Genomic DNA, 27117 nt, shown 5'->3' with positions numbered 1-27117 from the left:
AGGAAAGAATTCCAAAAATTGTAATGTGGATTGCATGAGCTGCCATTCCTCGTTTTATTTTATTTATTATTATTTGATTTCTAGCCTCCCCTTTAGCACCATATTTTTAGAAGTTCAAGTAGTTTTTATTTCTTATTCATGATAACAATTTAAGGGTCTTCTAACTGTGATGACACACTATGTCCAGTCTTTTGTTTGAAAGAGCATTTCTTTCCCTGCTTTTCCTGGGCATGACCTTTAGTTGGCACCATTATACCACAGAATAGCACAAGTAAAGTGACAAAAAAGCGCTTTCTCTTGCTTTTACAACTAAGTACTGCATTTTTCCTGTTCTAAAGAAAAACTCCATGAAATTGCTCTTTAGCAACTGAGGCAACCCTGAAGGTCATAACACAGTTTTAAAAACTTATAAAAACTGTGAGTAAACAATAAATACACCAAGCCCTAATTTTAGCTAATGTTAAAATAGCAGACGGACAGACCTTAATGTGAAGTGCATTCATGCACAATAAGTCTGAAGGAGCAACATCTCTAGCAGTGTGGGCATACCTGTGTGCACAAAATTCAAGTAGTGACCTTTGGGGTTAGAGCAGGAATGCGAAAGCTTGGTGAATGCAAATGAAAACCATTTAAATAGGTGTTGTTATCTATCTGAAATGGAGAATGTAGCATTCTTGAATATTGACCATATGGGCTGGGGCTGGTGGGAGCTGAGGTCCCCAGCTTTAGGAAGACACCAGACTGGGAAAGGCTCTGTTTAAAGAGGAGAGACATAAAATGGGTGTGAAGGGGCCTTTTTCTGTGAACCCATTCTGGGTAAATGTGGCAACTTGAAATCAAAACCTAAAAACAGTGGCAGAGCGCACGGGCATGCACTGGAAGTGTGTGTGTGGCGGGAAGAGGGAATAATTTTGTGATACTGGGTTTCTCCACATGAGGCATTTATTACACGTTCTCAATCCCTCGCTCACAGAAATTTGCAGAGCCTTTTCTTGACCTCATCGTCCTCCAGGTCCTCTCCTGAGCTTTCCAGTCATTTTTGCACTTTTTTTTTGAGCAAGAAAAGTTTGAATTTTTCCTAGATGACAACATGGCTGGTTACAGAAGCCTTGCGTATCTTCACAATTCTGCTCTATACAGCAGTGCTACTTTGTGTTAAGAAGAGGAACATATAGGATCATATACTGAATACCCCACTCCCAGTGAGATCAAGGGGGAAAGGGCTAGGAGGGGGGTATTTTTGGCAATAGCATCCAGACTTTGGAAGTCACTCCCCAAGCACATATGGCTGGCACCAACTCTTCTTTCTTTTAGATGTTTTTGTTCAAACAAGCTTTTGGTTAATTTAATTTATTTAATTTATAATTTTATATTTTGTTACACATTATTTATTTAACTTTTGGTTGTTAAATTATCGGTTGTATTTATCATGTTGTGTGTGGTTTACATTTTATCACGAGATTATTTTAATCTATTATTTTACTGTTTATCTATTTTATCTGCTTTGTTGTTTTATCATTTGTACCGTATGCTGTTTTCAGCATTTGTAAGCTGCCCAGAGATCCTTCAGGTTATGGGGTAGCATAGAAGTTGAAAGACAGGCAGGCAGGAAGAAAAATTCCTAGGGGGAAAACCTCACGTGAACAACACTTTAATCCTCTTGCAAAGAAAGCTGCAGAAGAAGTGTCAGTAAAGCACTGAGTTATATACTTCATGTAGGGATGGCCATATAAAATAAATCATTATGACGAAGAGAGATACAGTCGCTGAACGACCACTGGGCCACAACTAACCTGTCACAGCCTCTGTGAAGATGGGTCCAAGGCGCTTCCGTCCAGAAACCCCATAGAGGTTAAACCTGTATCTGTGAGAGGAGGCCAGGTCATGAAGCCGCAGGGACCGCAAGCTCCCATCCACAGGCAGAGCATGGGGCTTCCCACCTGCATCTCGGTACTGGATGATGAAAGAGTCAAAATTCCCACTTTCCACAGACCAGGAGAGAAGAAGCGATTCTGATGTGATGTTATGCACTGACAGTTCCCCCAGCTTGAGCTGAGCTTTGTTGTCTGCTTGGGTCCTTGGGCCTGGAACAGAGATGAGATGCTGGACTGAAAATGTTGAGTGTTTGGTGAGAGGAAGAGTAACCAAGGTTGTCACAGGAGGTGATGTCAGTCCTTGAGTTATATAGAAGGGAGCAAAAGTGGCCTTTAAAAAATAAATAATTCAGGAAGCCATCCTAGGAGTATGTGGACTGAAAAACGGTCCTACAACCCCAGCATTTCCATTAGTACTAATATCAAGTGGAATCTAGCCCTTGGGCTGAAAGAGGTTCTATACCGCCAAGTTGTACTGGAGCTCAGGAGAATAAATTCAAATTCCTGCTCAGTCACAGAACTCAAGGGGTGATCTTACACAAGTTATTGGCTGGGTTCTTACATCATGATAAATCACACGCAAGGACTGTATAGGGCTGTTGCTGAAACATGGGTTGTTGTGTTGTCTGAACCCAGCCAATATAACAAACCATGGCTTGCCAACCATGAACAATCCAGAGAACTCATGGTTTGTCACTAAGTTGTGAACTGTAGGTTGTGAATTATAAGTTGCACACCAGGATTCCTTAGCTTTGCTGGGTTCAGACAACATGATAACCCATGGTTCAACAGCAACACTTGGTTCAACGGCAACCCATACTCTATCCTTGAGCGTGGGTTACTGTCTCAACTCAGTCTTTGCCCAGTGTAGCTCACAGGGTTGTCACAGGGATAATATGAGTGAAGGGGAACTGTGTAAGCTACTCCAATGTCTGTGGCGGAAGCCTGGGCAAGAAATATAATTAATAATACCAAGTATCTCAATTGCATTTGTTACAGAGCTTTTGTTAAGATGAAGTCACAGTTTGTGTGAGACATAGACTCTTTTTGTTTCTCACCACACAGGAAAGAAACAAAACACCGTAAGAAACACCTAAGAAAAGACATGAGTAGGGGAAAGATAATCGTCTCCACCAACAAGCCCCCATACTGAAGATTCCCTCTGACCTGTGATGGCATCTGTGGAGACGGGACCAAGGCGCTTGTGCCCATAAATGCCATAAAGGTTGAATTTATATCTGCGAGAAGGAGCCAGGCTAGGGACAGTGGCGTCACGAGAATCACCGCTCAGGGGCAACACCTGCGGGATGCCTTCTGCATCTTTGTACTTCACTTGGAAAGAGTCAAAATTTCCAGCAGGCACATTCCAGGACAGACTGACTGAGTCACTGGTGACCTTGGTGACTGAGAGATCTCCTAGACTGGGTTGGATAGGGATTTCTTCTTGTGGAGCTACAGATGAAAAGAAACATGGGAACAGAATAAAGAAAGGCAGTTCTGATCACAAATAGACCCCCCCACACACACACACACCACACACACATACATGAAACAATAGTTAAACCTTGGAGCAAGTTGTTGTGGAAGTCCAACCTGCTGAAGAGAAACGGGAGCAAAAGAACCAATTGGGGGAGGCTTGAATCACAGTTTCTTAGGTCTGGGAGACAGTAGCAGGTAGAGAGTGATTTGAAATGGACAAAAGCCCCAGCCCTCCCCAGTCTCACCCCCTGGACTTCATCTCATCCCCTGGGCTTCATCTCCCAATGCCAGCTTGCATGGCCAATATTCAAGAATACTGGGAGTTGTAGTCCAAAGCATCTGGGGGTATCAAGTGGGGGAAGACTGCTTAAATGCCACTGATGTTATTTCCCGGGCAGCTTTTATTTTTTAACCCTTCTGACATTGTTCTGTTTTCTGTCTCCAGATCAGGGGCTGGGTTTGACAGCAGTTGAGATCTCACACAGCTGGAAACCAACAGGCATGAATGATGGGAGTTGTAGTCTAATGCATTTGGAGGGCCCAAGATTAGGGAAGGATGACTTTAGACAAAGTAGTTTTCAAATTTATGCTCCAAGAAGGAACTTTGGGGTTCCTTGGAAGGTGCATTACTGCTTCTTCAGTGAATTGACTTAGAGAAAAAAATATTTGCCCACCATTACAGGCCAGCTGTAGGGAAGTCTTTTGAATGTTTGTAAAACAACCTAAACTAGTAAGGTCAATAGGCCTGACCTGCCTGCTCTTTAAACTGATCATTGCAAAAACGCCGAAAAATTGTTCAGTGATCTCTGACTGGCAAGGGAGCAGTCTAGGAGGAATGGTACCCAAAAAAGAAACTGCAGCAGAGAAAAACCTGAGAAGAAAGACTGTTTTCAAAAATCCAACTGAGCAACATTCATTTCAGCACTCATGGGATCCTGGCAGCATGACCTAGAACTCAGTGGCAAATAGTAGAATACATCATTGCTAACTGCCTTATACTGACTCAAACCATAGGTCCATCTAGTCCAGTATTCTCTACTGTGGTTGGTAGCAGCTCTCCAGGACTTTCCAGCTGTATTTGGATATTTCTTGAATTGGTCCTGGGAAGTTCAGCACGCAAAAATGTGTTCTACCTTGTCAACACCAGAAAGTTGCACTAGACAGAGATGTTTTTTTTCTTTTCGTTGCACCACAATCCCAGAAAAAGCTTTCCATGTCACATTCTTGCCTATTGGGTACCTGTTGGGGATTTAGGGGCTCTTTTGACCAAAGAAACACACTGGCAACCATAGCAGGACAGGCATGCTGAGTAAATTTAGCGTTGAAACAGCCCAAATGGAGACCATGTAGGGGCCCATGTGAAGTCCCTGCTGACCTGTGACAGCATCAACTGAGATGGGCCCAACACGCTTGTAGCCAGAGACTCCAAAGACGTTAAATTTATATCTGTGGGAAGGCATGAGGTTGTAGAGATGAAGAGAGCGCATGGCTCCATCCACTGATAACATCTGGAGTTTGTCTGTGGCGTCCTTGTACTGGATGAGGAAAGAGTCAAAGCTGCCTTCCTGGATGCTCCAGGAGAGGAGAAGGGAATCTGGGGTGATCTCAGAGACTGTGACATCTCCAAGAATGGGCTGAACAGCCTTGCCTGATGCTTCCTCTGGCTTCTTCTCCTCTCCAGCCTGCCCAGGTGTCTCTGCAGCTACAAAAATAAGAGAGGAAGATGATGGAAGTCCCTGAGATATGGTTTCTAGGAAGAAATCTGAAAAGTCATGGTGATGGTGATTTTTTCAGTGCTGGCCTTAATCAGATGCTTGTTCACAGAGCTTTCTTTCCCGTTTGAGACCTCAAGGAGGAAAAAATAACCACATGTACATGTGGCTAGATGGCACTTATTCCCCACAAAACTTCATAAAATAAATAAGGATATGTGTTGGTGAAATTGTGGGGTAAAAGGGTTGCTTGAACATATGTGGGGATCTTGTTCAAAAGTGGAATTATTCTGGAAAGAGGTAATTAAATGGTTAGAAAAGTTAACACATCAAAGAATTTGTAATAAAACTCTCTCCTATTATTCTCCCTCTTTATGGATGGGAAGCAGCGAGATTAGAAATGGTGTGTAACTGAAAATATGTAAAGGGGCTCTACTTTCAAAGGTATTTAGGAAGGATATGGGAAATTGCATTAATGGAGAAACTGACAACAAGGAAACAGAGCGAGTCAGAAGGGGCCTCCCGGGACATCTAGCTTGACCCCCAGCTCCAGCCAGTTCTGCTCATGACATGCCCCTCATGTGCATGTCTATCTTTGAACACCCTCACTGATGGGGCCCCAACCACCTTCCGTGGAAGCCCATTCCACACCCTCGGGGTCCTAACTGTCAGGAAGTACTTCCTGGCATCCAAACTGAACCCTGGTTCCTTGAGCTGGGCTCTGTTGGAGCACTTCCCACCTTCCTCTGCAGGGGAGAACAGGTGTCTACTGCATGGGCTAGAATTCAGAGAGGTGAAATATATATAGATAATTTTATCAAAATTTGGCACCTCAAATATGGAATCAAATATTGAAATAAATGCATTGGGTAACCCAACTGGGTCTGCTGTTTATTCAGCCTATAAAATGTTATATATTTGTGAGTATCCATTTGTGGAATAGATTTGGAATGGAGATGTAAATAGAGCTGTTGTAATATAGAAGATGAACATGCTATAAAATGATTATATACTGTTGTTATTGTTAAGGACTGTCAATATAATTTTTTTAAAAAAATTACTTCTCTGCTTCTGAGATTTTACCAGGCATAAGCCAGAAATCACTGAAGGGAAAAAATTCTGCACATGCTCAAAGACCCGCAGATTTAAAAATTCCAGACACAAATCTTGGTAAATACTGACTAAAATTCAGACTAAAATTAAGCTCATTGTATTTTAGAGTACTTAATTCCAAAAGCTTCACTTTTAGTAGATAGACAGGTAGATTTGAGAGGCTTTTTTAAAGCATCAAGTTCAGGGGCTTGATGAAGAGAAGTTGGCTATTTGGCCTGTTGCCAAATGTGAATGCCACTGTTCCAGCTACAGTTCTTTAGCCCTATCTTTCAAATACATGTGTGCTTGTGCGTGCACATGTATTTACAGAAATTGCCAGGAACAGTGCTTCTTCATTTCGGGATGTAGTCCACGGTTTGCTAGAAAGAAAGCTTCTTCATCTTTAAAGTGATATTAATATGCATAAAACTCTGGATCTCTGAAACTATAATTTCAATGCTTCAAATGGATCTTCCAAGTCATAAATGCTGGAAACCTGTTTTCACATTTTTACATAAAAGCTGGTAAGTGGAAAAAGCTGAACTGTGTGCTGTAAGAAATGAACTCCATGCTCCAGGAGGTACTTTTCCTATTGGGAGAGAAAAAATGGGCAGAGAGAGTGCAGGGTGATGATCCTTCCAGGAAAAGGAGGTAGATCCAAAATCTAATCAAGTGGAAAGGTTGAGCTAACGACTGGAAAAAGTGAAACCAATTGTCATCTGCCCGCCTGCCCACCCCGTTTCTGCAGCGTGCCTGCTGACCTGTTGTCACAGCATTAACAGAGATGGGTCCAAAACGCCGTTGTCCAGAGATCCCATAGAGATTGAACCTGTATTTGTGAGAGGGGACCAGGTTGGGGACAAGGACCTCACGGGCGCTCCCTCCCACTGGAAGTGCTTGGGGTCTTCCCTCTGCATCCTTGTACTGGACTGAGAAAGAATCAAAGCTTCCCACGGGGACACTCCACGAGAGGCGGGCAGCATCACTGGTGACCTCAGAGACTGAGAACTCTCCCAGATGCGGCTCTGCTCCAGGAAAGACCTCCTTGCCTGCCTCTTCTTCCACTTCTTGCACTTTCCCTTGGTCTGCTGTTGCTAGAGTTAAAACAAAGATGGTGAATGAGAGAGTGTTGCTGGGATGTTTTTGTGAAGAACTTTTGCTTTCTTGTCTTCAGGTGAGCAATCGGCATAAGAAGGCATGTTAGCACATCAAGAGGAGAAACTGGGAGCAGCAGAGCATTCAGTCAGAGGTGTTTCAATGTACAGAACTCTGGGCTTCAATCATCCAGGTCCTGATGATACCTAGACTAGATGACTGAAATGTGTTGTACATGGGGCTATCTTTGAAAATTACAATTAATAGTTTTCAATTAGTTCCACTTCAATTGGTATAGAATGTGGCAATTAGACTATTGACTGGATCCAAGTGAGCAGAGCATCTCTCAGCAAGGCTGGGACATTTTTCTCACTAGCTACCAATATGTTTTCAGGCACCATTCAAAGTGCTGGTCTAAATAAAGCCTTTCCAAACTAAATTTCAGAGCTTGACTGGCAGAAAGTCCATACGAGCTTGCATGAGTGATAAAACCTTTACTTAAAGTCTTGGCCAAGTCCACAGAATGCCTTCCCCAAAAAGGCCATCACTAAATTTTAAGGAACAGGTAAGGCAAAAGCCCAAGCTTTTAAAACAGCAAGTCCAACATAATTTCCTGATGCACAGAAAAAATTGGACATTGGAAACCACAATCACCACTTTTCATATATATATTTTCCAGGCTGGAAAACTGCTTTTATTTAAATAAAAGTAGTTACTCTCAGGTTAGTCTGATTGCATGAGAAATTAATTCTATATCCTTGAGGCACTTTTTCTTCATCCTGTTGATACATGATAAATGTATCATGATAGCCTTTCCTACCAGGAGAGAAAAACAGGCAAAGAAGAAAGAAAAGGAGACAGATGATGATCTTTCCAGAGACCTAATTAAGTGGAAACGCTGAATTAAAGACTGGTAAGGGTGAAACGAATTATTATTCCCCACCCCAGCCTCCCCCACTTCTGCAGCATGCCTGCTGACCTGTCGTCACAGCATTAACAGAGATGGGTCCAAAACGCCGTTGTCCAGAGATCCCATAGAGATTGAACCTGTATTTGTGAGAGGGGACCAGGTTGGGGACAAAGACCTCACGGGCGCTCCCTCCCACTGGAAGTGCTTGGGGTCTTCCCTCTGCATCCTTGTACTGGACTGAGAAAGAATCAAAGCTTCCCACGGGGACACTCCATGAGAGGCGGGCAGCATTACTGGTGACCTCAGAGACCATCAGCTCTCCTAATTGGAGCTCTGTTTCAGTAGAGACCTCCTGATCTGTCTCTTCTTTCACTAGATGCTCCTTCTCATTTTCAGTGTTTGCTAGAATTAAAACAAAGATTTGAATAAGTGAATGGGTTAATTTACGCATTAGGAACATGTAAGCTCCATCCAGGAGTTAAACACCCATTTTTGATTTCACAGTGTGTGCAAAAACCATTTTTATTTGTTTAATCTGTGCCCATGCAGCTTCAGCTAGAAAAACAAAAAACAAAACAAAAATCTTTGTGCCCATCCTGGATGTAATTTCAGTTAAAATTGTTTGCCAGTCACTGATGGCTCCTCCCATGTGCCACTTGAGCACTTTGAAGAGGCTGTGAGAACTGATTGTCATGCTGGAGATCACAGTCTCTGGAGGCAAAAACAATGGTTAAAGGAACAAAAAAGCTGCAGCAAAAAGAAGTGATTCACACAACACAATAAGCTAGGATATGAGTTGAGTGCGGGTTGTCACTGCACTGTGGGTTATTGTTGAATTGTAGGTTGTTTGAACCCAGCCAAGCTAACAAAACACGGTATGCTCACCATGAATAACCCACAGTTCACAGCCTAACAACACATCAAAGGTTCTCTTCATGAGCTGCTAGTGGTGAGCAAAGCATAGTGTGCTAGTGTGGCTGGGTTCACACAAAGTTTGATTTAAGGCAGGATGAGCTTGTTTAGGCAACTGCTTTTTGGAAAGAGATCTGAAAGCAAAGCACTAAAGAAAGGCTAGTGGGTAAGGACAGATGGAACAGAAGGGCCACCTGTTTTCAAAAGGTAAAGCGGAATTACAGAGGAAACGACTGGCAGTCCTTAGCTCCGTTGCTGACCTGTGACAATACTGACTGAGGCCGGGCCGAAGCGTGTGCTCCCAGAGATACCATAGAGGCTGAACTTGTATCTGTAGGACGGCACCAGGTAGTAAATCACCACCGAGTTAGTCTCCTTGTCTACAGGCACTGTCTGGGGTTTGCTTTTATCATCCTTGTACTGGACCAGGAAAGAGTCAAACGTCCCAGCAGGGACATCCCAAGAGAGACGGACAGAGTTGTTGGAGACGTCAGATACAGAAAGCTCCCCCAGGTTGGGCTCTGGGGGTGGTGCTGTGGTTCCCTTCTCTTCCGCATCCTGCTCTGGGGTTGATGAAACTGTAAAGAAATCAAGAAATAAACAAAAAAGAACAGCCAAGGGGAAGATGATGAAATAAAGCTTCTGTGACTGATGGACTTCTAGGTGCAGGATAAAAAAATGGGGATGAAACACAGCATAAAGGACCCTGCTTTAAAAATGACTTGGGAGATAGCTACTCCTTCACCAAACCCGTCGGATTTGGGTTCATTTGGGTACAATTTGAAACAGGTAAGTGAAGGCGGAAAGGAACAAAAACAAAGTCAAACGGAGACAGGGAAGATGAAAGGTTAAACTATTGTGTTGCCCTTCCAGAAAGGTTGTTGAAATCAAATTGATAGCTGAGAGTGTTGATTAAGTGGGGAATGGGGGTAGAAAACCGAGGTGAAAAGAGTTTGACAGGGAGCATTCTCTAGGAATGTGGCAGAAACGGTGAGCCCTGCTAACCTCTCTGGGTCACAGACATATCATGCCAGAAACATGAAAGTGATACTTTTGATCCAGAGGAGAGGGTCACTTCCACCTCTTGAGTCTTCTGGCTACAACTGCCATTACCAGATTAGATTGGAAGGTAAGGGTCAGACCAGATAGCTAATGTAGGCAGATTCTAGCTAGGATGTTATGTAACACAGCACGATGGTGGTCCAGTACCAAGCCCATGTGTTAAGACTATGAAATCTGGGCCTCCGTCTGGAACCGTTTGTCTCTGACTTGGAGAACATACCCGTTCTCATTAGTGCCAGATTTCTGAGGCCAGCTTCTGACGTACTGCTCCATTTATGAGACAAAATGGCTTGTGCACCAAAATGGTCTGAGGTCTGATCCCTGGCGCTACAAGCAATCTAAAACCGGGGCAATACAGGGCTGGCTAACACATGGCTCATGGCCATTTATGGGGGGCCCTGTGTTCCCCTGCTACTTCACAGTGATTTTATAGGGAAAGAAGGCATGCACAAAACGTGCACCTCTTCTGCAAGCTGACTTGCACTCCTCAAAAGCCTTTTTGCTTGAAAACAAGGTGTGTGCTCTCCACAGGCCTAGTTTTCCTGCAAGGTCCCCATTATTTTTTTGCAGTGGTTTATTCAGCCCCCACAGGAGTGGCAAACTTGGAAGTGGTGGGATGGAACCCTCTTGAGATCACCCTGGAAGTTGCCCAGACAACTCTAGTAAAGAAATAGCCCAGTTCATGTGCGTCTGGAAGTTGGACAGGGGTGTGCATGCGCTACTGACCTGTGATGGCGTTGGTGGACACAGGGCCAAAATACTTGCCACCGGAGAGGCCATAGAGGTCAAATCGGTATTGGTGAGAAGGGGTCAGATTAGAAACAGTGACCTCACGGGAGCCACCATCAACAGGCAAAGCCTGTGCCTCGTCCTTTGCATCTTTGTACTGAATAAGGAAGGAGTCAAAATTTCCAGTTGGGACAGTCCAGGAAAGATGGATGGAATCACTGCTGGCTTCTGAGACTGAGAGCTCCCCCAAGCTAGGCTCACTTGCTCCATCTTCCTCTTCTTTCTCTGTTTCAGCTAGATCAAATATTGGGGCAGGAAAAGTGAGGAGAGAAAAGAAAAGATCCCACTGTTATGAGAAATGCTCTACTTGGATTAGGGATGGAAGAATCAGGAATACATGGGTTCAGCAGAATTCTCCAAACTTTACTTCAACATTCCTTGGCTTACTTCCATTCTTATCCATGACCTGTTTTTGTTTGTTTGTCCAAAAGTTGGGCATATTTAAAGTTGTGCATTTCTAAAGGTGCTCATTTCAAAGTTCAAATTTACAAATACATGTCTTGGAATTAGAAAACATTTTTGGAGGACATGTGCTCCCATCTGGAGCTGCAGAAAGGACTTTATCAAGTACTTTGCAAACTGAAACAAAATTCTCATATATCCTTAGATCATTTTTTCATACAACGCGGAAAGAAAGCATGAAAAGGCTAACATAACTCCATGGATGAAAAAAAGTGGGACAACAAAGGAGTTAAGGCTCCAGCCATAGCTCCTTATACCCAATGAGAAGAAAAGTCTTTGTAAGAAAGGGATCTGAGAAACTGGGAATTGAGAAACAGAGAATTACAAAGCTGTCCTGAGATGAAATCTTAAAATCTTTAGATAGGTGGGGGGCTTCAGATGTCCTCTAGTTCAGTCTGCCAACCAATTCAGAAAACCTGCTGCTATGGATTATTTATTTTTATTTATTTATTATTTAATTTTTTCTATGCTGTCCCATTACTAAAAGTCTCTGGACAGCTTCCAAAGAACAAAAAAACCAAAGAACAAAGAAACCATAACAACAGCACATAACACGCTGCATCCAATAATGATAAAAACAAGGATAATACCAATTAATTGTTAAAATACCAGGAAAATAAAAAGGTCTTCGCCTGATGTCAAAAACAATAGAGCCATAGCACCAGGTGAAGCTCCCTGGGGAGCATGTTCCACAGTCAGGCTGCTACGGCTGAAAAGGCCCTTCTCCGAGTAGCTACCCTCCTGATTTCCTTCAAAGAGGGCTTCCAGAGAAGGACCTCTGCCTCTGATCTTAAGGGGCAGGCCAACACATAGGGAACAAGGGAGCTCCTTCAGGTATCCAGGACCCACGCCATTTATGGCCTTATAGGTCATTACCAACACCTTAAACTGGGCCCAGACTTCAATTGGCAGCCAGTGTAAATGATACAGGGCCGGCCAGATATGGGAGTATCTGCTGGTCCCCATTAATAACCTGGCAGCTCTATTCTGGACCAATTGAAGTATCTGGACCATCTTCAAGGGAAGCCCCACACAGAGCGCCTTGCTTCCCTGAGGGGTGGATACTCAGCTGTCGCTTAAAAACCTGTAAGGAAGGCGAGCCTACCACCTTCTGAGGAAGTCCGTTCCATCCCTCATTACTGTCAACCTGCCATGCCACATACTGATTAGTCTGCTCCACAGCAACCCAATGACCAGCCCTGCTTTCTGTGGGCTCCAATTCCCATTAGAGTCAGCCCAATGGCTAGGGATGACTGGGGAAGCCTAGCCTACTCACTACTCACTCCTGAAGCATACAAACATATGAAGCAGCACGATCAGACCAGGGGTCCGTCCAGCCCAGCTGTTCATACAGCCGCTAAGCAGCTGCCCTAGTGGGAGGCCCACAAGCTGGACAGGGGTGCAACAGCACCCTCCGCCCCATTCCTCACTGGCTGGTGAGGAAGCAGAGCAGAGGTTTTATACGCATAATGTTTCATTTCTGGCATTTTCAGCTAAACGATCCTCAGAGAGCATCACTGGGCACAATGCCAGCATATGTAAGACTTTGCAATGTCCTGTTCTGTGCTCAGTGGACCAGAATGAGGAAAAGTCTTGCAAGGAAAACAAGGTGGCTTACAAGGTTCTTCTCCTCTCCTCCATTTTATTTTTCAGTTTATAAACTTCCATACTGCTCTGTCCTCTGAGAAGGCATTACCTTATTTGTGAGTGGCAACAGATAGGTGCTCGACCACCCAATTTCTCTATAAGAGCACATGACATTTCTTTACCAAGCACTGATGGCTAGAAGACACTTGCTTAAATGAGCTCTGCTTAAATGAGCTCTATTTAATGAGTTCTCTACTCTACTTTACTCTCTACTGCTTAAATGAGTTTTTTTATGCATGGTAGCTACTAACTACACAAATATTGTGAAGAAATAAAATAATATTGTATACAAATATTTTAAATGAGTAAATATTGCCCACAGGGTGGAGGTAACAGTTGGAGGCAAACAGTGGATAGTCCGATATCAATGCAGCTCGACATCCATGAGGTAGTTTTCTCCAAACGTTAAGGAGTGATTCATGGTTCTGAGCTGATGGGGGCCAGCACCATGGATAGCTCCCTGTGTGGAGAAAAATCCAGGGCAGGCACGTAACTTTGCTGACACAGGAGCCACGAGCCTCCACTGTACAGAAAGGAGTTTTTGCAGCAGCCTGACACAAAGGTGCCTTGAGAGCATGCCGTTTGCTTTCAGAGTTACTGATGAACACTGAAATGCTAGCACTGTTCGTTCAGTGCAGTGATGGCGAACCTTTTAGAGTCTGAGTGCCCAAACTGCAACCTAAAACCCACTTATTTATCGCAAAGTGCCAACACTGCAATAAAACCTGAATACTGAGGTTTTAAGCTTAGAAAAAACAACTCACAGCCAGTCCATGCAAAGCTCTCTCTCCACCCCCCTCTCTCTCCTTGGCAGCACCCTGACTGGCCATGCAAAAGCTTGGATGATTCGCGGCTAATGAGTTGCGGCTCGTGATGTCGTTGCCTGGCGCTGCTACTCCTTTCCAAGCATGCGTATGGCCCCTATGTGCACTGTTATCCGATGCTCGGCTGCTGGGGTGATGCTGGGGCGACAGAAAGGGCTCTGCGTGCCCGCTGTGGCACATATGCCATAGGTCCGCCACCACTGGTCTAGTGGTTTATTTATTATGTGTTTGTAACAGTTATATCCTGTCCTTTTTGCTCCAGGGAGCCCATGGCAACATACACGATCCTCCTCCTCCTCGTTATCCTCAGCAGAACCCTGTGAAGCAGGCTAGGCTGAGAGTGAGTGACTGGCTGGAAGCAAACATGGTCAGTTTCACCTGAACTCAGGTTTCTCCAGCTTCAGTCCAGCACTAATGAATACACCACACTGGCTCCCTAATCACTGTTTGTTGCGCCTTCCTTGCTCAGTTCTTATAGCTGAAAATAAGTAAAAATGGTAAGGTCGCGATCATGAGGAAATGGACTGTAAAAGTCCATCATGAAAGTTCCTGTGGATTGAGGAAGCATATAAAAAAGAAAAAGGTGCTAAACAGAAAGTTGAGAATGAATGCAGAGGTAGACTGGTGGTCAAGACACAGCATAGAACATGGCTGGAAAACATGTGGCTGTCCAGATATGCTTGGAGAACAAGTCCCATCATCCCTGACTATTGGCTATGCTGGCTGAGGTTGACAGGAGTGGAGTAAGAACACAACATCTGGAATTGCCCCACCCTGGCTTTGAAGAAAAGAGGATGTATGTAATGTAGAGGATGGGTTTCTTTACCCCCTCCACCTCTCTCTTTCTCCAAACAATCACACACACATATACACATCAAAGAGGGCTCTGCTTCTGCTGACCTGTGGTGGCTTCTGAAGAAACAGGACCAACACGCTTGCGGCCAGAAACACCAAAGAGATTGAACTTGTATCTGCGGGAAGGAGCCAGACTGGGGACGGTGACCTCGCGGGAGCCCCCGTCCACGGGCACTGCCTGCGGTTTGCCTTCTGCATCCTTGTACTGCACCAGGAAGGAGTCAAAGCTCCCCGTGGGGACAGTCCAGGAGAGGAGAGCAGAACTGCTGGTGACATCTGAGACTGAAAGTTCTCCTAAGCTGGGCTTCACGGGGTCTTCTGTCTCTGCCACAGCTGCTGGGTCTAGAGCAAAAATGGAAATTAGAACAAGTAGATCAGAAGCTAGCAACTTAAATTCTAAGTCTAAAGAACCAGGGTTAAATTCTGCTTCAAGATTTAACGAAAAGCTAAAAGAGTATTATTGCAACACTGGAAAGATAAATGGCCACCTGCTATAACACAGTGGGTGGAGGATTTAATGAAACTTTCAATTCTGAATGCGTGGCCTTTGGGTATAATTTGCAAATGGATATATATGTGGAAGTTTGGGGTGCCTTTGACTAGGCATAGTTATTTCACAATGGTAGTATGTTCTATTATATATTTACATACAGAGATCTATTATATACATAGAATTAGTGCTATGGATTTTTTACCTTTTATTCAAAAATTGTAATGTTTCAATTTTTATCCTTTTAATGGTGTGGGTTGGGTTACACAATTACACCATTTAAAAATCAGTGAAGAAAAATTCTGCCTCTGCCAGCCATTTTAAGAAGTCAACAAAGTCAAGAAGTCAACTACAACAAATTTGACAGAGAAATATGCTACAGTCTTTAATCATCACTTTCTCTGAAGGAATAGAATTTGCCCTGCCACATTTTCCTCACAAAAGCTGCAGGAAGAGAACCTGGTTTGAGTGAGATCCAGTTTGAAGCATGAAAAATGGCTGACAGAGAAAACTTAAAATCCCCTTCCCCATGGCAATTTTCCATTCGCCAACCCCACACGTCAAAGCATCAAGTTTCAGGGGCACAGGGAAAGTGTGCCTGGGACTCCCCACAGCAGCAGTGAGACTCTTCCTTTGTAGAAGTAGGGCCCTCTCTGACCCACGCCAGGCGTGCCTAATTGCAAGCAGCAGAAGATGGACCACTGATAACACTGGGAGAAAGGCCGGGTCTGCAGAAGTGGACTCAGTGCATTGCAGCCATTTCTGCACAATGCCATGGCCACAATGCACCTGTTGCAAGCATTGCATTATGGGGTAATTCAGATGGCGGTCATGCTGCCATGCTAACAGCCCCCCCCCCCCACCAATAGAAACATAGAAACAGAGTGAGTCAGAAGGGGTCTCCTGGGCCATCTAGTCTGTCCTCCAGCACCAGCCAGCTCCGCTCATGACATGCCCACCATGTACATGTCCAGCCTATCCTTGAACACCCGCACCGATGGGGCCTCAACCACCTCCCATGGAAGCCCATTCCACACCCTCGGGGTCCTGACTGTCAGGAAGTACCTCCTGGCATCCAAATGGAACCTTGGTTCCCTGAGCTTTGCTCCGTTGGAGCGCGTCCTGCCTTCTTCTGCAGGGGAGAACAGGTCTCTACCCACCTCCATGTGACACCTCTCATACCTGTATGTCGCCAACAGATCCCCTCTGAGTGTCCTCTTTTCCAGGCTGAAGAGACCCAGTTCCCTCAGTCTTGCCTCATACCCCATCCCCTGCAAACTGGCCACCAACCTTGTGGCCCTACGCTGCACTGACTCTAACCTGGCTATATCCTTTCTGTAATGAGCACAATACTCCAGTTGCGGGCACACCAGAGTCATACAGAGTGGTAGTAATACCTCTCTCGATCTAGAAGCCACACTTCTGGCTACACAGTCAAGGGTGGCGTTCGCCCTCTTGACCGCCGCGTCACACTGCTGACTCATGTTTAGCCTGCAGTCAACCAGTACCCTGAAGTCCCTTTCACAAGCGCTGCTCTCCAGCCACTTATCACCTAACCTGTACTTATGACACCTATTCCTATGCCCCAAGTGCAAGACCTTGCACTTATCCACATTGAATGCCATCCTGTTGTCTCCTGCCCACTTCCATAGTCTGTCCAGAACCTTTTGGATCTGGAGTACCTGCTCCTCAGTTGTGGCCACTGCTCCAGTTTTACTGTCATCTGCGAATTTGATCAGCAGACTGTTCACCCCTTCTTCCATGTCATTTATGAAAAGATTAAACAGGATCGGCCTCAGAACAGGGCCCTGGGGGACCCCGCTTGTCACTGGCCACCATCCTGATGATTCCCCACTAATTGTTACCCTCTGCTTTTGCTCAGTCAACCATGCCATAATCCACCGGACAGTGCTTTGGTGTATCCCAAAACTCCTCAGTTTCTCCACCAGGATATCATGGGGCACTTTGTCAAAGGCCTTGCTGAAATCCAGGTATAGCACATCCACTGCATCCCCTCCATCTAGCCCTCTCGAAACCTTGTCGTAGAATTCCACAAGGTTTGTCTGGCAGGACCTGTTTTTGCGGAATCCGTGTTGTGCGGCTGTCAGCCTCCCTTCCTTATCTAGAAGGGAGGCTAAAAGACCCAAGCTTAGTTTCAGCTTTGGGCTCTCTGGTATTTGCCTGTGTATTCCCAGTGCTGGCCCTGGGACTGCTACTTTCCTTTTCCAAAAGGGGCCATTGAGGCTTTGTTACATAATATTTGTCCCTCCAAGTCTCTTGTGAAAATCCACCCAACATATAGAAAATAGCTTGATGTGGCTTCTCTTAGGCCAAAGACACATTTGCTAACCTGTGACAGTATCAGCAGAGACAGGGCCCACACGTTTACGTCCTGCCATCCCGTAGAGGTTGAACTTGTATCGGCGGGAAGGAGACAGACCAGTGATGGTTGTCTCGTGGTTGCTTCCATCCACAGGCAATGATTGAGGTTTGCCTTCAGCATCTTTGTACTGGACTAAGAAAGAGTCAAATGTCCCTGTGCCAACAGTCCAGGAGAGGTGGGCAGAACCACTGGTAACATTAGAGACAGAGAGCTGTTCCAAGCTGGGTGGAGACGGTTGTTCTGTCAGAGGTATGGTTAATGGAGAAGAAGGGAAAGAAAAGAAAGGTAGCAATTTAGTTGCCACACATCAAATGAAAAGCATCTGAGAGATGTGGGTACAAAAGAGACTGGATGTTGGCACATTCACTCTTTTCTCTGTCAGGTTGTTGTTGTTTTTTAGTATTCAGGATCAACACTACCACCCCAGTTACTTTTTCCCATAAGAACGCATCATAGCCATATCTTTTCTGATCTAGGAAAGAAGCAGGAGCTTGGGTAGTGGAGAAATATTATAGAGAAGGGGCTAAACACTCTCTCCTCCACAAGGACCACTTTTGGTTCCCGAAACACAGCTGCCTGAGCATGGTTACTATTAAAAAGCAAGCCTGAGGAGGAAACCCTGCTTGCATCTGCATGTACAGTCTAGTTTGCCCTCAGCTAAAAACCAATTAGATTATTTAACCTGCTCCCTCTTATGTAATGGAATGGCACCCATTTTGGAAAGAGGCCAAATGAATATATGAGGTTATATGTAAGCATTGTTACAAGCCACATAGAGGCCATCTGTTAGGCTGGGATGCCATACTTGCACAGCTCTTGCACTGACTGGGGATTTGATTTAGGGACGTCAAGACATTCTGACTGCATAAGTTCCAGTTTCTAAGAACCTGACCACAGATTCCACAGCAGGCCAGCTTTTTCTGACTTGCACAGATTCCATGGATTGGTGGATCAAATTTTCCAGAACTTCACACAAAGTTAGTCATACAAAAATATGAATAAAATACTGACCAAAAAATGTGTATTTCTACCATAGGTTAAATTGTGAAGATGCGCACATTTGGGGGATTTTCATATTTTGTGGAAATCCCCCATACTCCTCTCTATTTTCAGGAGTATGAATAGGCACAAATGAATACAACTGCATTTGCACTAAAACTCATTCCATCAGTAATTCAGCAATGGAAGAAAAGACACCTGACAATCTGCAAAATATATCTGGAATAGATTTTGAAATATCTGTACATTTGGTTGGTTTGGATGACCTGCACAATCTCTTCAGACACTAAAACTACAATTTTATCACCATTTTTATCACTTTGGACTGGCTGTTTGAATTAGTGAGCAGGGGTCCTGAGACAGAGCCCCAAAGCTGACCTGTGACTGCATCGGTAGAAACAGGTCCGAGGCGCTTGCGGCCAGTGAGGCCATAAAGATTGAACTTGTATCTGCGGGATGGGACCAGACTGGGGACGACAATCTCTCGGAAGGTTCCTTCCACTGGAATTGCCTGAGGTTTGCCTTCTGCATCCTTGTACTGGATCAGGAAAGAGTCAAAGCTCCCAGTCAGGACACTCCAGGAGAGGCGGACAGAGCTGCTGGTGACATCAGAAGCAGAGAGCTCCCCGAGACTGGGAGGAATCAGAGGTTTCTGCAGAGATGAAGCTGGGAGCCATAGAAAACATTACTGAGACTTGTGGCCCTGGGAGTGCACAAATATTGCATGCTCATAAAGGGGAGATCATTTAGCTGGACTGAATGAGTTTTAGAACAGATTCCCACAGCACCATAAAAATGGCAAATCAAAATGTGATATGACAAAAATTCAACATGCAAAGTTTTTAACAAAGCCAGCATCCAAACACAATTACCAACACAATAACTAGCATACAAAGAGCAGGAGCCGGAAGCACCATCAATATTGCCTTAACAAAATCTTCAGAAGTCTATTCCAGCTACATCTTCCACAAGCCCACAAATGGCCTTACTGACCTGTGATGGTATCAGCAGAAACTGGGCCAAGACGCTTGTGACCCAAGACTCCGTAGAGATTGAACTTGTATCTGCGGGAGGGAGCCAGGTTGGGGATGGTGATCTCACGAGAGCCCCCCTCCACAGGCAGTGCTTGAGGTTTGCCTTCTGCATCCTTGTACTGGATCTGGAAGGAGTCGAAGCTCCCCGTGGGGACAGTCCAGGAGAGATGGACGGAATCACTGGTGACTTCTGAGATAGAGAGCTCCCCCAGGCTGGGTGGAGTTGGTGGCACTGTAGGTGGTGGGGCTGAAATACAACAAAGGTATCAGAAGAAGCTAAAGATATTATTGGATGGAGGAGCTTACACATTTGAATATTTTCCTCTTTCATTTCCATGCTGACCAACAGCAAAAACTTTCTGAGCAGTTCACACTAAATGCAACAACAAACAAAAAAGGGCTTTTACTGAAGTGTGGCAGAGCAAGCTATGATTTGGAGCACACAACAGAACTTGGATTAATTTATATTGTATTTTCTTCTTCTTCACACCATTGTATTTATCTTCACTGCTCTGACACTTTTGTGGAAACCTGTATCTAAACTTGAAGAAGAAGTAAGGAAAAATAATATAAATACATAGAACATTTATAAACAATTGAAAACAGCTAAAAATATCCCAGTAACAATAATGCATGGGGAATAGGACTATAGAGCACTACTGGTCCTAATGACTATATACTCCCTTGGCTCACAATTTTCTGAAAACAAGTCACCAGAATGCAACAATGGGAAAAGCTGATTGCCTGAAAAAGAGTACCTGAAATAGGAAAGTAAGGAAAAGACCAAACTGAAGTAAGAAGAAGGGATAGAAGCTGATTCCACCTGGCTATTCAGTTTCTCAGTCCTATAATCAAAGTCAGAGAATGCGACACACAGACCCTAGGATGTAGAACCTTTTTCCACTCAAGGGCCAAATTCCATTCTGGAGAAGTTTTCACATGCTGCATCCAGTGTGGACAAAACTGAAGGTAAAACAGGTGGAGCCAAAATACCAAAAATGCAAGGATCTTTTAGCGTAAACCCTTACTGCCAGTAACTAAACCTAAGGAAGATGATTTTACCCTTTTCAAAGTGGCAAAAAAAAAAAAAAAAAAAACCCTGCATGAAAGACAGGTAACTACCAAACAATTGGTGATCAGAGGGAAAAGGCTAGGTCCAGGGAAAAGGGTGCCGCTGTAGCCCCTGCAGTCGGATCTGGCCTGTGGGCTGGTTCCCTTCCCCTGGCCTGGAAGGATGGTTGCTGACCTGTCTCGGCTTCGGTGGAGATGGGGCCCAGGCGCTTCCTGCCTGAGACGCCATAGAGGTTGATCTGGTATCTGTGAGAGGGAGCCAGGTCATGCAGGTGGAGAGAACGCAGGTCCCCGTTGACAGGGAGGGCCTGGGCTTTGCCCTGAGCATCTCGGTACTGGATGATAAAGGAGTCAAAGTTCCCAGTCTCAACGGTCCAGGAGAGATCGAGGGAATTTGGCTTGACATTACTGGCTGTCAGCTCCCCCAGCTTGAGTGGTGCAGTGGGTTTCTCCATCAATGGGGCTGCAACAGAGAGGACCAAGGCATATATGACAACCACCAGGGAAAGAATTCTCTTGGTTACAACTTGCTCACTACACAAGGGGGTGTTTGATTCTGCTTTTAATACCTGTCACTAAGTAAGAGGCCATCTCTCCCTCCCTTGCCCTCTCCCTCTGCAGTTCTTCAAAGGGGATCACTGTGCATCCTACACCTTTGATTGCCTCAATTGGTTTATCTAAAACACTGATTAGAGGGCTCATGATGTCAGGAATACTGGCTAATAATTGCTGCACACAGCTGGCATGCTATGTTAGGTATATTTGCCAAGTATTAGGAAAGTGCTTCCAGAGTTCAGCAGCTACTCTTTTTTTGCACTCACCCTGTGTCTGAGCACCACTTCCTGAGACAGAAAGGAGATTAAGAACTATCCTCCCTGAAGGAATTATCATTTTTTGCTGACCTGTAACAGCATCGATGGAAAGGGGGCCGAGTCGCTTGTGACCAGAGATTCCAAAAAGATTGAACTTGTATCTATGGGAAGGCATGAGATTGGAGATAGTGACATCTCTGGATCCCCCCTCCACAGGCAATGTTTGAGGTTTGCCTTCTGCATCCTTGTACTGGACCAAGAAGGAGTCAAAGCTCCCAGTAGAGACAGTCCAGGAGAGCCGGAGCGAATTGCTAGAAACGTCAAAGGCTGAGAGTTCGCCCAAGTTGGGCTGTGGGGCTAATACTTCCGCTTTCTCTGGTGATGCTGGTACTGGGGCTAGAAGAGAGATGGAGAGAAAGAGAGAGATGGAGGGTGAAGTATTCTTCATGGTGGTCTGAAACTCTTTTACTCCTGTAATAATTAAGTCATGGTTAGAAGGATGCAAAGTTCTTCCTGTCAGGTCCTGATAAGGCAAGACTGGGAAACTTTGGTTCATTTGAGGGCTGGCCACGTTCCCTTGTGATGCTGAGTGAGGCTGGAGGAAGCAGTGGCCAGGGCTGATGCTGACAGTGTGTAAGTTCTCTTTCTGCCATTTTCTTTTCTCTGTATTTCTTCCACACTCTCTTGTCTCTCTCCACTTTCAGCTCAATGACAGAGCATTCCTGTCAATCTTCAATGACTGCATGCAGAGGGCTTTTGAAATTAGCCTGAGTGACACATGAAATTAGGCTAAATGCAGTTGCCCAGTTCCCTGGAGCAAGACTACAACAGACCAAAGAATGATGCTATGGCAGAAGCTCAGAGGAACTGACCCAGCTTTGAAAGGAGAAGCCACACATTCATGACGCAGTCTGTTTAATACAGAAAGCCAATTATACACGGTCCAAGCTTGTTCGGTCCACCTCGCTTGTTAGTCTCTACTCCCACTGGTGGCAGCTGTCTTCAGTAAAGGTTTTCCCAATCACCCAGGGTTTTTCTGCACAAGACTTTTAACCCACCACTTTACTGGATTTTTGGCAGAAGTATGATTGGATCCTTTACATATGCTTCCCCCCCACCATTTTCCTCTGCCTATGTTCCATTTCACAATCACATGGTAACACTGCAATATACCAGAATTGTGAAACAAGGTTGGTTGCTTTCCTTTAACTGTTGTTCTTTGAGTAGCCATCAGCACACGCACAAATATGGGCTCTGAACCTGCATGGAGCCTGTTACCAGGCAGATTTCCCTCGGTTCTTTGACTGCCTTTGGTGCCTTGGGAAATTCTTTGTCTCTCACTAGAGTTTTCTCAGTGCTTTTTTGCCTTCTTTTCTTCTTACCCTCGACAAATTTAGCATCTTCTCTTTTATACCATTTCCCCCTTTCCCTCGTGAGCTTTTTTCCCTTAAAACACCCCCACTCCCTTTCTTACCTACTCATTAGAAAATGTCCCCGCAAAAGAAATCTTCTTTGTGCTCCTCGGACCTAGCTTGTAATTAGTTTTTCTCTTTTTTTTTCTCTTTAGCGTTCTTCTTCCTTCCTTGCTTCTCGATGGCATGAACATTCATGTGGTGCAATGCTGAGCTGGCTGCAGTAAACCAGCACTCGCTTTGCTTTGGTGAAAGGCATGGGGTCAACCGATGCTCCCACTGCCAGGCCTTTACTGAGCAGGCCTGCAAGCATTGAGCTCACCAGTTATGTGCTGAGCTAGAATAAGGCTCTTCACATGGTCAATGTCCTGGATGCACCTGAGCCTTCTCCCCTGCCCACCGCTGCCTCTGCAACATGGCAGCCACTGCCACTCCCTCTTCCAACTCCAAAAGGTGGAAAAGTTGGTCAAATGGACTGGAGAGGTGAAAGCGGTGGATCCTTTGGTCACTGCAACCAAGCAACACTGAATGGGCTCTTGGCCAGTACAACCATCTCAGAACCGAGCAACCATGAAGACATTGTGTCGGCACCAAAGCATGAATTTATCTTGGCCTCGCTCTTAGCTATTGAACCCATTTGTGGTACAGAGCCCATTTGTGTGATGCACAGAGACCACAAAGAAGAACTTGAGCCTCTCATTCTGGTTCTTTCTGTCATGTTGGCTTGGGAATGCTAGAAATTGTTGGCCTTTTAAAAGCTAAACAGATGTTCTTAATGGCCTGTAAAAGGACCCCTGAAAGTATACACATGGGAGTCACTCTTGTATCAACGTTCACCTAAATCTAATTAATTAATCTGTATCCTTCTGCAACAAATCCCTCCCTGACCTCCAGACCCACCCAGAAGAGGTTCAGAGTTTGAGAGACATGCCTGAATGAGAATGGAAAGTCATATATTTTGGGATCTATCTTATAATGCTGCAACTGCCCCCTCTGACAAAAAGTACCAAATAATGCTCAGTGTGATGCCAACCCTTATCGATCAATTAAGCCACTGCTGACCTGTGACAGCCTCTATGGAAAGAGGGCCGTATTGCCTGCCACCATAAACTCCATAGAGGTTGAACTGGTATCTCTGGGAAGGCTCGAGGTCTGGGATGATGAGTACGCGAGAATCCCCATCCACAGGCAACTCTTGAGTCTTTCCCTGTGTATCTTCATACTGGACTAGGAAGGAGTCAAAATTTCCCATGGGGACGACCCAGGAGAGCTGGACTGAATTACTGGTGACATCAGAAACCGAGAGCTGGTCCAGGCTTAGTTGAATGGTAACCACCCTTTCCGTGGTCACCTCAGGTGATGTTGCTGTAGCAGCTAAAGCAAAAAGAGAATGTTACCCTTGCTGTGGAAAGAGATTTGGAACTATACCATAAATGACAAGGGCAATATGAAGTATTTAGCACTCTACATACATTCAAATACCTCTCACAGAGAAGAGGGCAAAGGGTTGTTCTCTGCTTCCCTGAAGAAAGAAGTAGACGGAAGGCAGGAGATGCAGAACCTCCAGGCAAGGGTCCAAATTCAACTTCCCTGGCCTTCCAAGACTCCCTTGATTATCGTATCCCTTTCCCAGGCACCACCCCTCTTTCCCCAACCACCATTTGTATACCAGGGAGTAAGGCAGACCAACAGTCTGACTTGATATTAGGTAATTTTCTGTGTTGCAGATAACTGTGGAAGAAAGTATAAAATGATGCCCAGGATGATACCAACTTTATCAGCCAGATTATGAACAGGATTTGTTTCTGAAAATCAGTTCCCTCTATCATTTCTCCTGTATTTAAAGTCTCAAAAGCAAAAGTTATGACCCAATTCCACGAGTATGAGATGGAATGAATATTTTGTTTTCTGTCCTCCCTTCCCACACAACTCAAGAATTTGCATAAGTATTAAGCATTTGTTCAGTGTTGTTTTTAAATGTTTCTTTCATTTGCTTTAATGTTTTGAAAACTTCTTGGTGAAAGAGAGGATTGTGATCACAAGGACCAGTCAATTAACCTCCTCTGAGAAAGGCGGGGGGGGGGGGGACTGGTCAATTAGTGCTGTTCACAACCCTCCCCCTGAAAAAGAAGGAATGACACAAAGACCAGTCAATTAGTCCTTTGCTCAGTACAGCTGTGAGGTGGAGGGAGGCAGCTGACCAAAGGGAGAACGAATCAATGCTGTCCAAATCTGACTTCTGGGGAAAACACGTGTGTCACAAAAGTGGCAAGAATGCTTCCACAGCATGCTGGCTGCTGGGCTTATGCACATCTGGGTGCATCCTGACTCACAACAAGCAAGCTATTCGGTTATTTGAAGGAGCAGGTTGGCAGGCTTGATGCACAGGGAACTGTACTGTTTACAAGCTCTGGAGGAGCATTATTGTTAGTACTCTAGCCATGGAGAACTAACTTTCTCTGGGAAAAACTTGGAAAGGTAGGCGTGAAAAAGTACACCATTAAAAAGATGTGCAGGCTGCAACACATGGTCAGGGTTACACTCCAGAGACGATGCCCTGAAAAGTGGTGGGTGCCCTCGTCCTGCTCAATCCATGTCCTGAAAGCAAGGTTTATGAACCTCTTTCAGCTTGAGGACTGGGTTCCATTGCAGAGCAGGTACTGAAGCTCACAATGGTGGGAAGAGCCAAAGGCAAAAGAGGCAGAACTGGTTCATTTTAGCTCACAGAAAGTTACTGTAAGTCATTAAGCTTTAGGAGAGCCATTTAGAACAGGGGTCCTCAAACTTTTTATGCAGGGGGCCAGTTCACTGTCCCTCAGACTGTTGTGGGGCTGGACTATAGTTTGAAAAAAATATGAACAAATTCCTAAGCACATTGCACATTAAAAATGAATTAAAATTAATTAAAATTTAAAAATAATTAAAAATTAAAAAAAGTTTGCTCTGCTCCCTTGGGCTGCAGCAGAAGCCCAAGATAAGGTGGGGAAGAGTATGTCCAAATGCAAGGGATATAGTTACAATGTCTGCGATCATGCTGGGCAGGGGGGAAGATGGGCGCGATCATGCTGTGGGGGAGACTGGTGTGATCGCAGGCACGCTTGGGGGCGAGATGGGCGTGATCACGGGCACACTTTTGCAGGGAAGGCAGGTGCGATCGTGGCCATGTCCCTCCTGCCCCCAGCATGACCGCTATCTTCCCTGCACGAGTGTGACTGTGATCGCGGCCATCTCCCCACTGAGTATGCCTGCGCCGGCCCTGAGCTTTTGGTCTCTCTTGGAGATCGTTTTCTCTGAGCGGGTCCAAAAGCTCTGAGGTGGGCCAGATAAATCAGCATGGTGGGCCGGATCCGGCCTGTGGGCTGTAGTTTGAGGACCCATGCCTTAGAACAGGGGTCCTCAAACTTTTTCTAAAGGGGGCCAGTTGACAGGTGCCAGCAGTGGGTGCAGGCCGCCAAGGTGGTGCCAGTGGGGGGGGGGCATGGGCCAGTGAGGGGGTGGGGCATGTGCACGTGAGGTGGGGGCAGGGGTCGTGCGGGCTTGCTCACTGGCTTGCTCGCAAGGAGATCCGAGTCCAAAACGGCCTCCTCACAAGCAAGCCACTGCCGGGTGCGCGCATGGTGAGGCGCCGGCTTGCTTGCAAGGAGATCATTTCTCTGAGGTAGTCCAAAACGACCTACTCACGAGCAAGCTGTGAGCCCGCGCCCGGCGAGTGCAAAGCCTGTGGGGCAGGCCGGTTGAATGGGCATGGCGGGCCAGATCCAGCCCGCAGGCCTCAGTTTGAGGACCCATGCTTCAGAATGAGGCAAAAGCAACACGACGTCTGAGAAAGCATCAAATGATCAGAGCTTGAGGGAGAGTGGCTGTGGTCCAGGGAGGGGTTACAGCCATCTTTGGAACCTGAGAGTGTCACATCAGGAAGACTAGATTTGTCCCCTGGACCTGAGGTTCTGCACTGCTGCCTTAAAGGAAGCAAAGAAGTTACAGGAGGGATTGTTGTCCATTCTGCCCAAGTTGATATTAACACAGGCTGCCAACTGCTGACCTGTGGTGGCATCTATGGAGATGGGCCTGGAGCGCTTGTGGTCAGAGATTCCATACAGGGTGAACTTGTATCGGCGGGAAGGAGCCAGATCGGGGACAGTGACCTCGCGGGAGCCCCCCTCCACGGGCAATGCCTGCGGTTTGCCTTCTGCATCCTTGTAC

The 27117-nt window shown here is 45.5% G+C and overlaps 1 protein-coding gene across 7 annotated transcripts in view; it reads right to left on the bottom strand.

Moving 5' to 3' along the window:
* The window catches only part of TNXB (tenascin XB), a 107575-nt gene that overhangs the window by 29878 nt on the left and 50580 nt on the right, over window positions 1-27117 (bottom strand). For 4 of the 7 annotated variants that reach the window (XM_044419342.1, XM_044419339.1, XM_044419344.1 and 1 more), the window contains 15 exons: window positions 26957-27117; window positions 23977-24288; window positions 21593-21898; window positions 20866-21153; window positions 19579-19866; window positions 18964-19251; window positions 17554-17826; window positions 14759-15055; window positions 10863-11159; window positions 9335-9652; window positions 8232-8564; window positions 6919-7251; window positions 4729-5055; window positions 3042-3326; window positions 1794-2084 (listed from right to left, as the gene is read on the bottom strand). In XM_044419342.1, coding sequence (XP_044275277.1) covers window positions 1794-2084; window positions 3042-3326; window positions 4729-5055; window positions 6919-7251; window positions 8232-8564; window positions 9335-9652; window positions 10863-11159; window positions 14759-15055; window positions 17554-17826; window positions 18964-19251; window positions 19579-19866; window positions 20866-21153; window positions 21593-21898; window positions 23977-24288; window positions 26957-27117 — 4397 coding nt within the window. Of the gene's footprint in view, window positions 1-1793; window positions 2085-3041; window positions 3327-4728; window positions 5056-6918; window positions 7252-8231; window positions 8565-9334; window positions 9653-10862; window positions 11160-14758; window positions 15056-17553; window positions 17827-18963; window positions 19252-19578; window positions 19867-20126; window positions 20147-20865; window positions 21154-21592; window positions 21899-23976; window positions 24289-26956 lie in introns of all 7 variants that reach the window. The other 3 variants (XM_044419341.1, XM_044419343.1, XM_044419345.1) reach the window with 3 other exon arrangements.

Source organism: Varanus komodoensis, unplaced genomic scaffold, assembly GCF_004798865.1.
Source record: "Varanus komodoensis strain SLA01 unplaced genomic scaffold, ASM479886v1 scaffold102, whole genome shotgun sequence".
Classification (NCBI taxonomy): Eukaryota; Metazoa; Chordata; class Lepidosauria; order Squamata; family Varanidae; genus Varanus; species Varanus komodoensis.
This window is presented reverse-complemented; position numbering and strand designations above follow the sequence as displayed.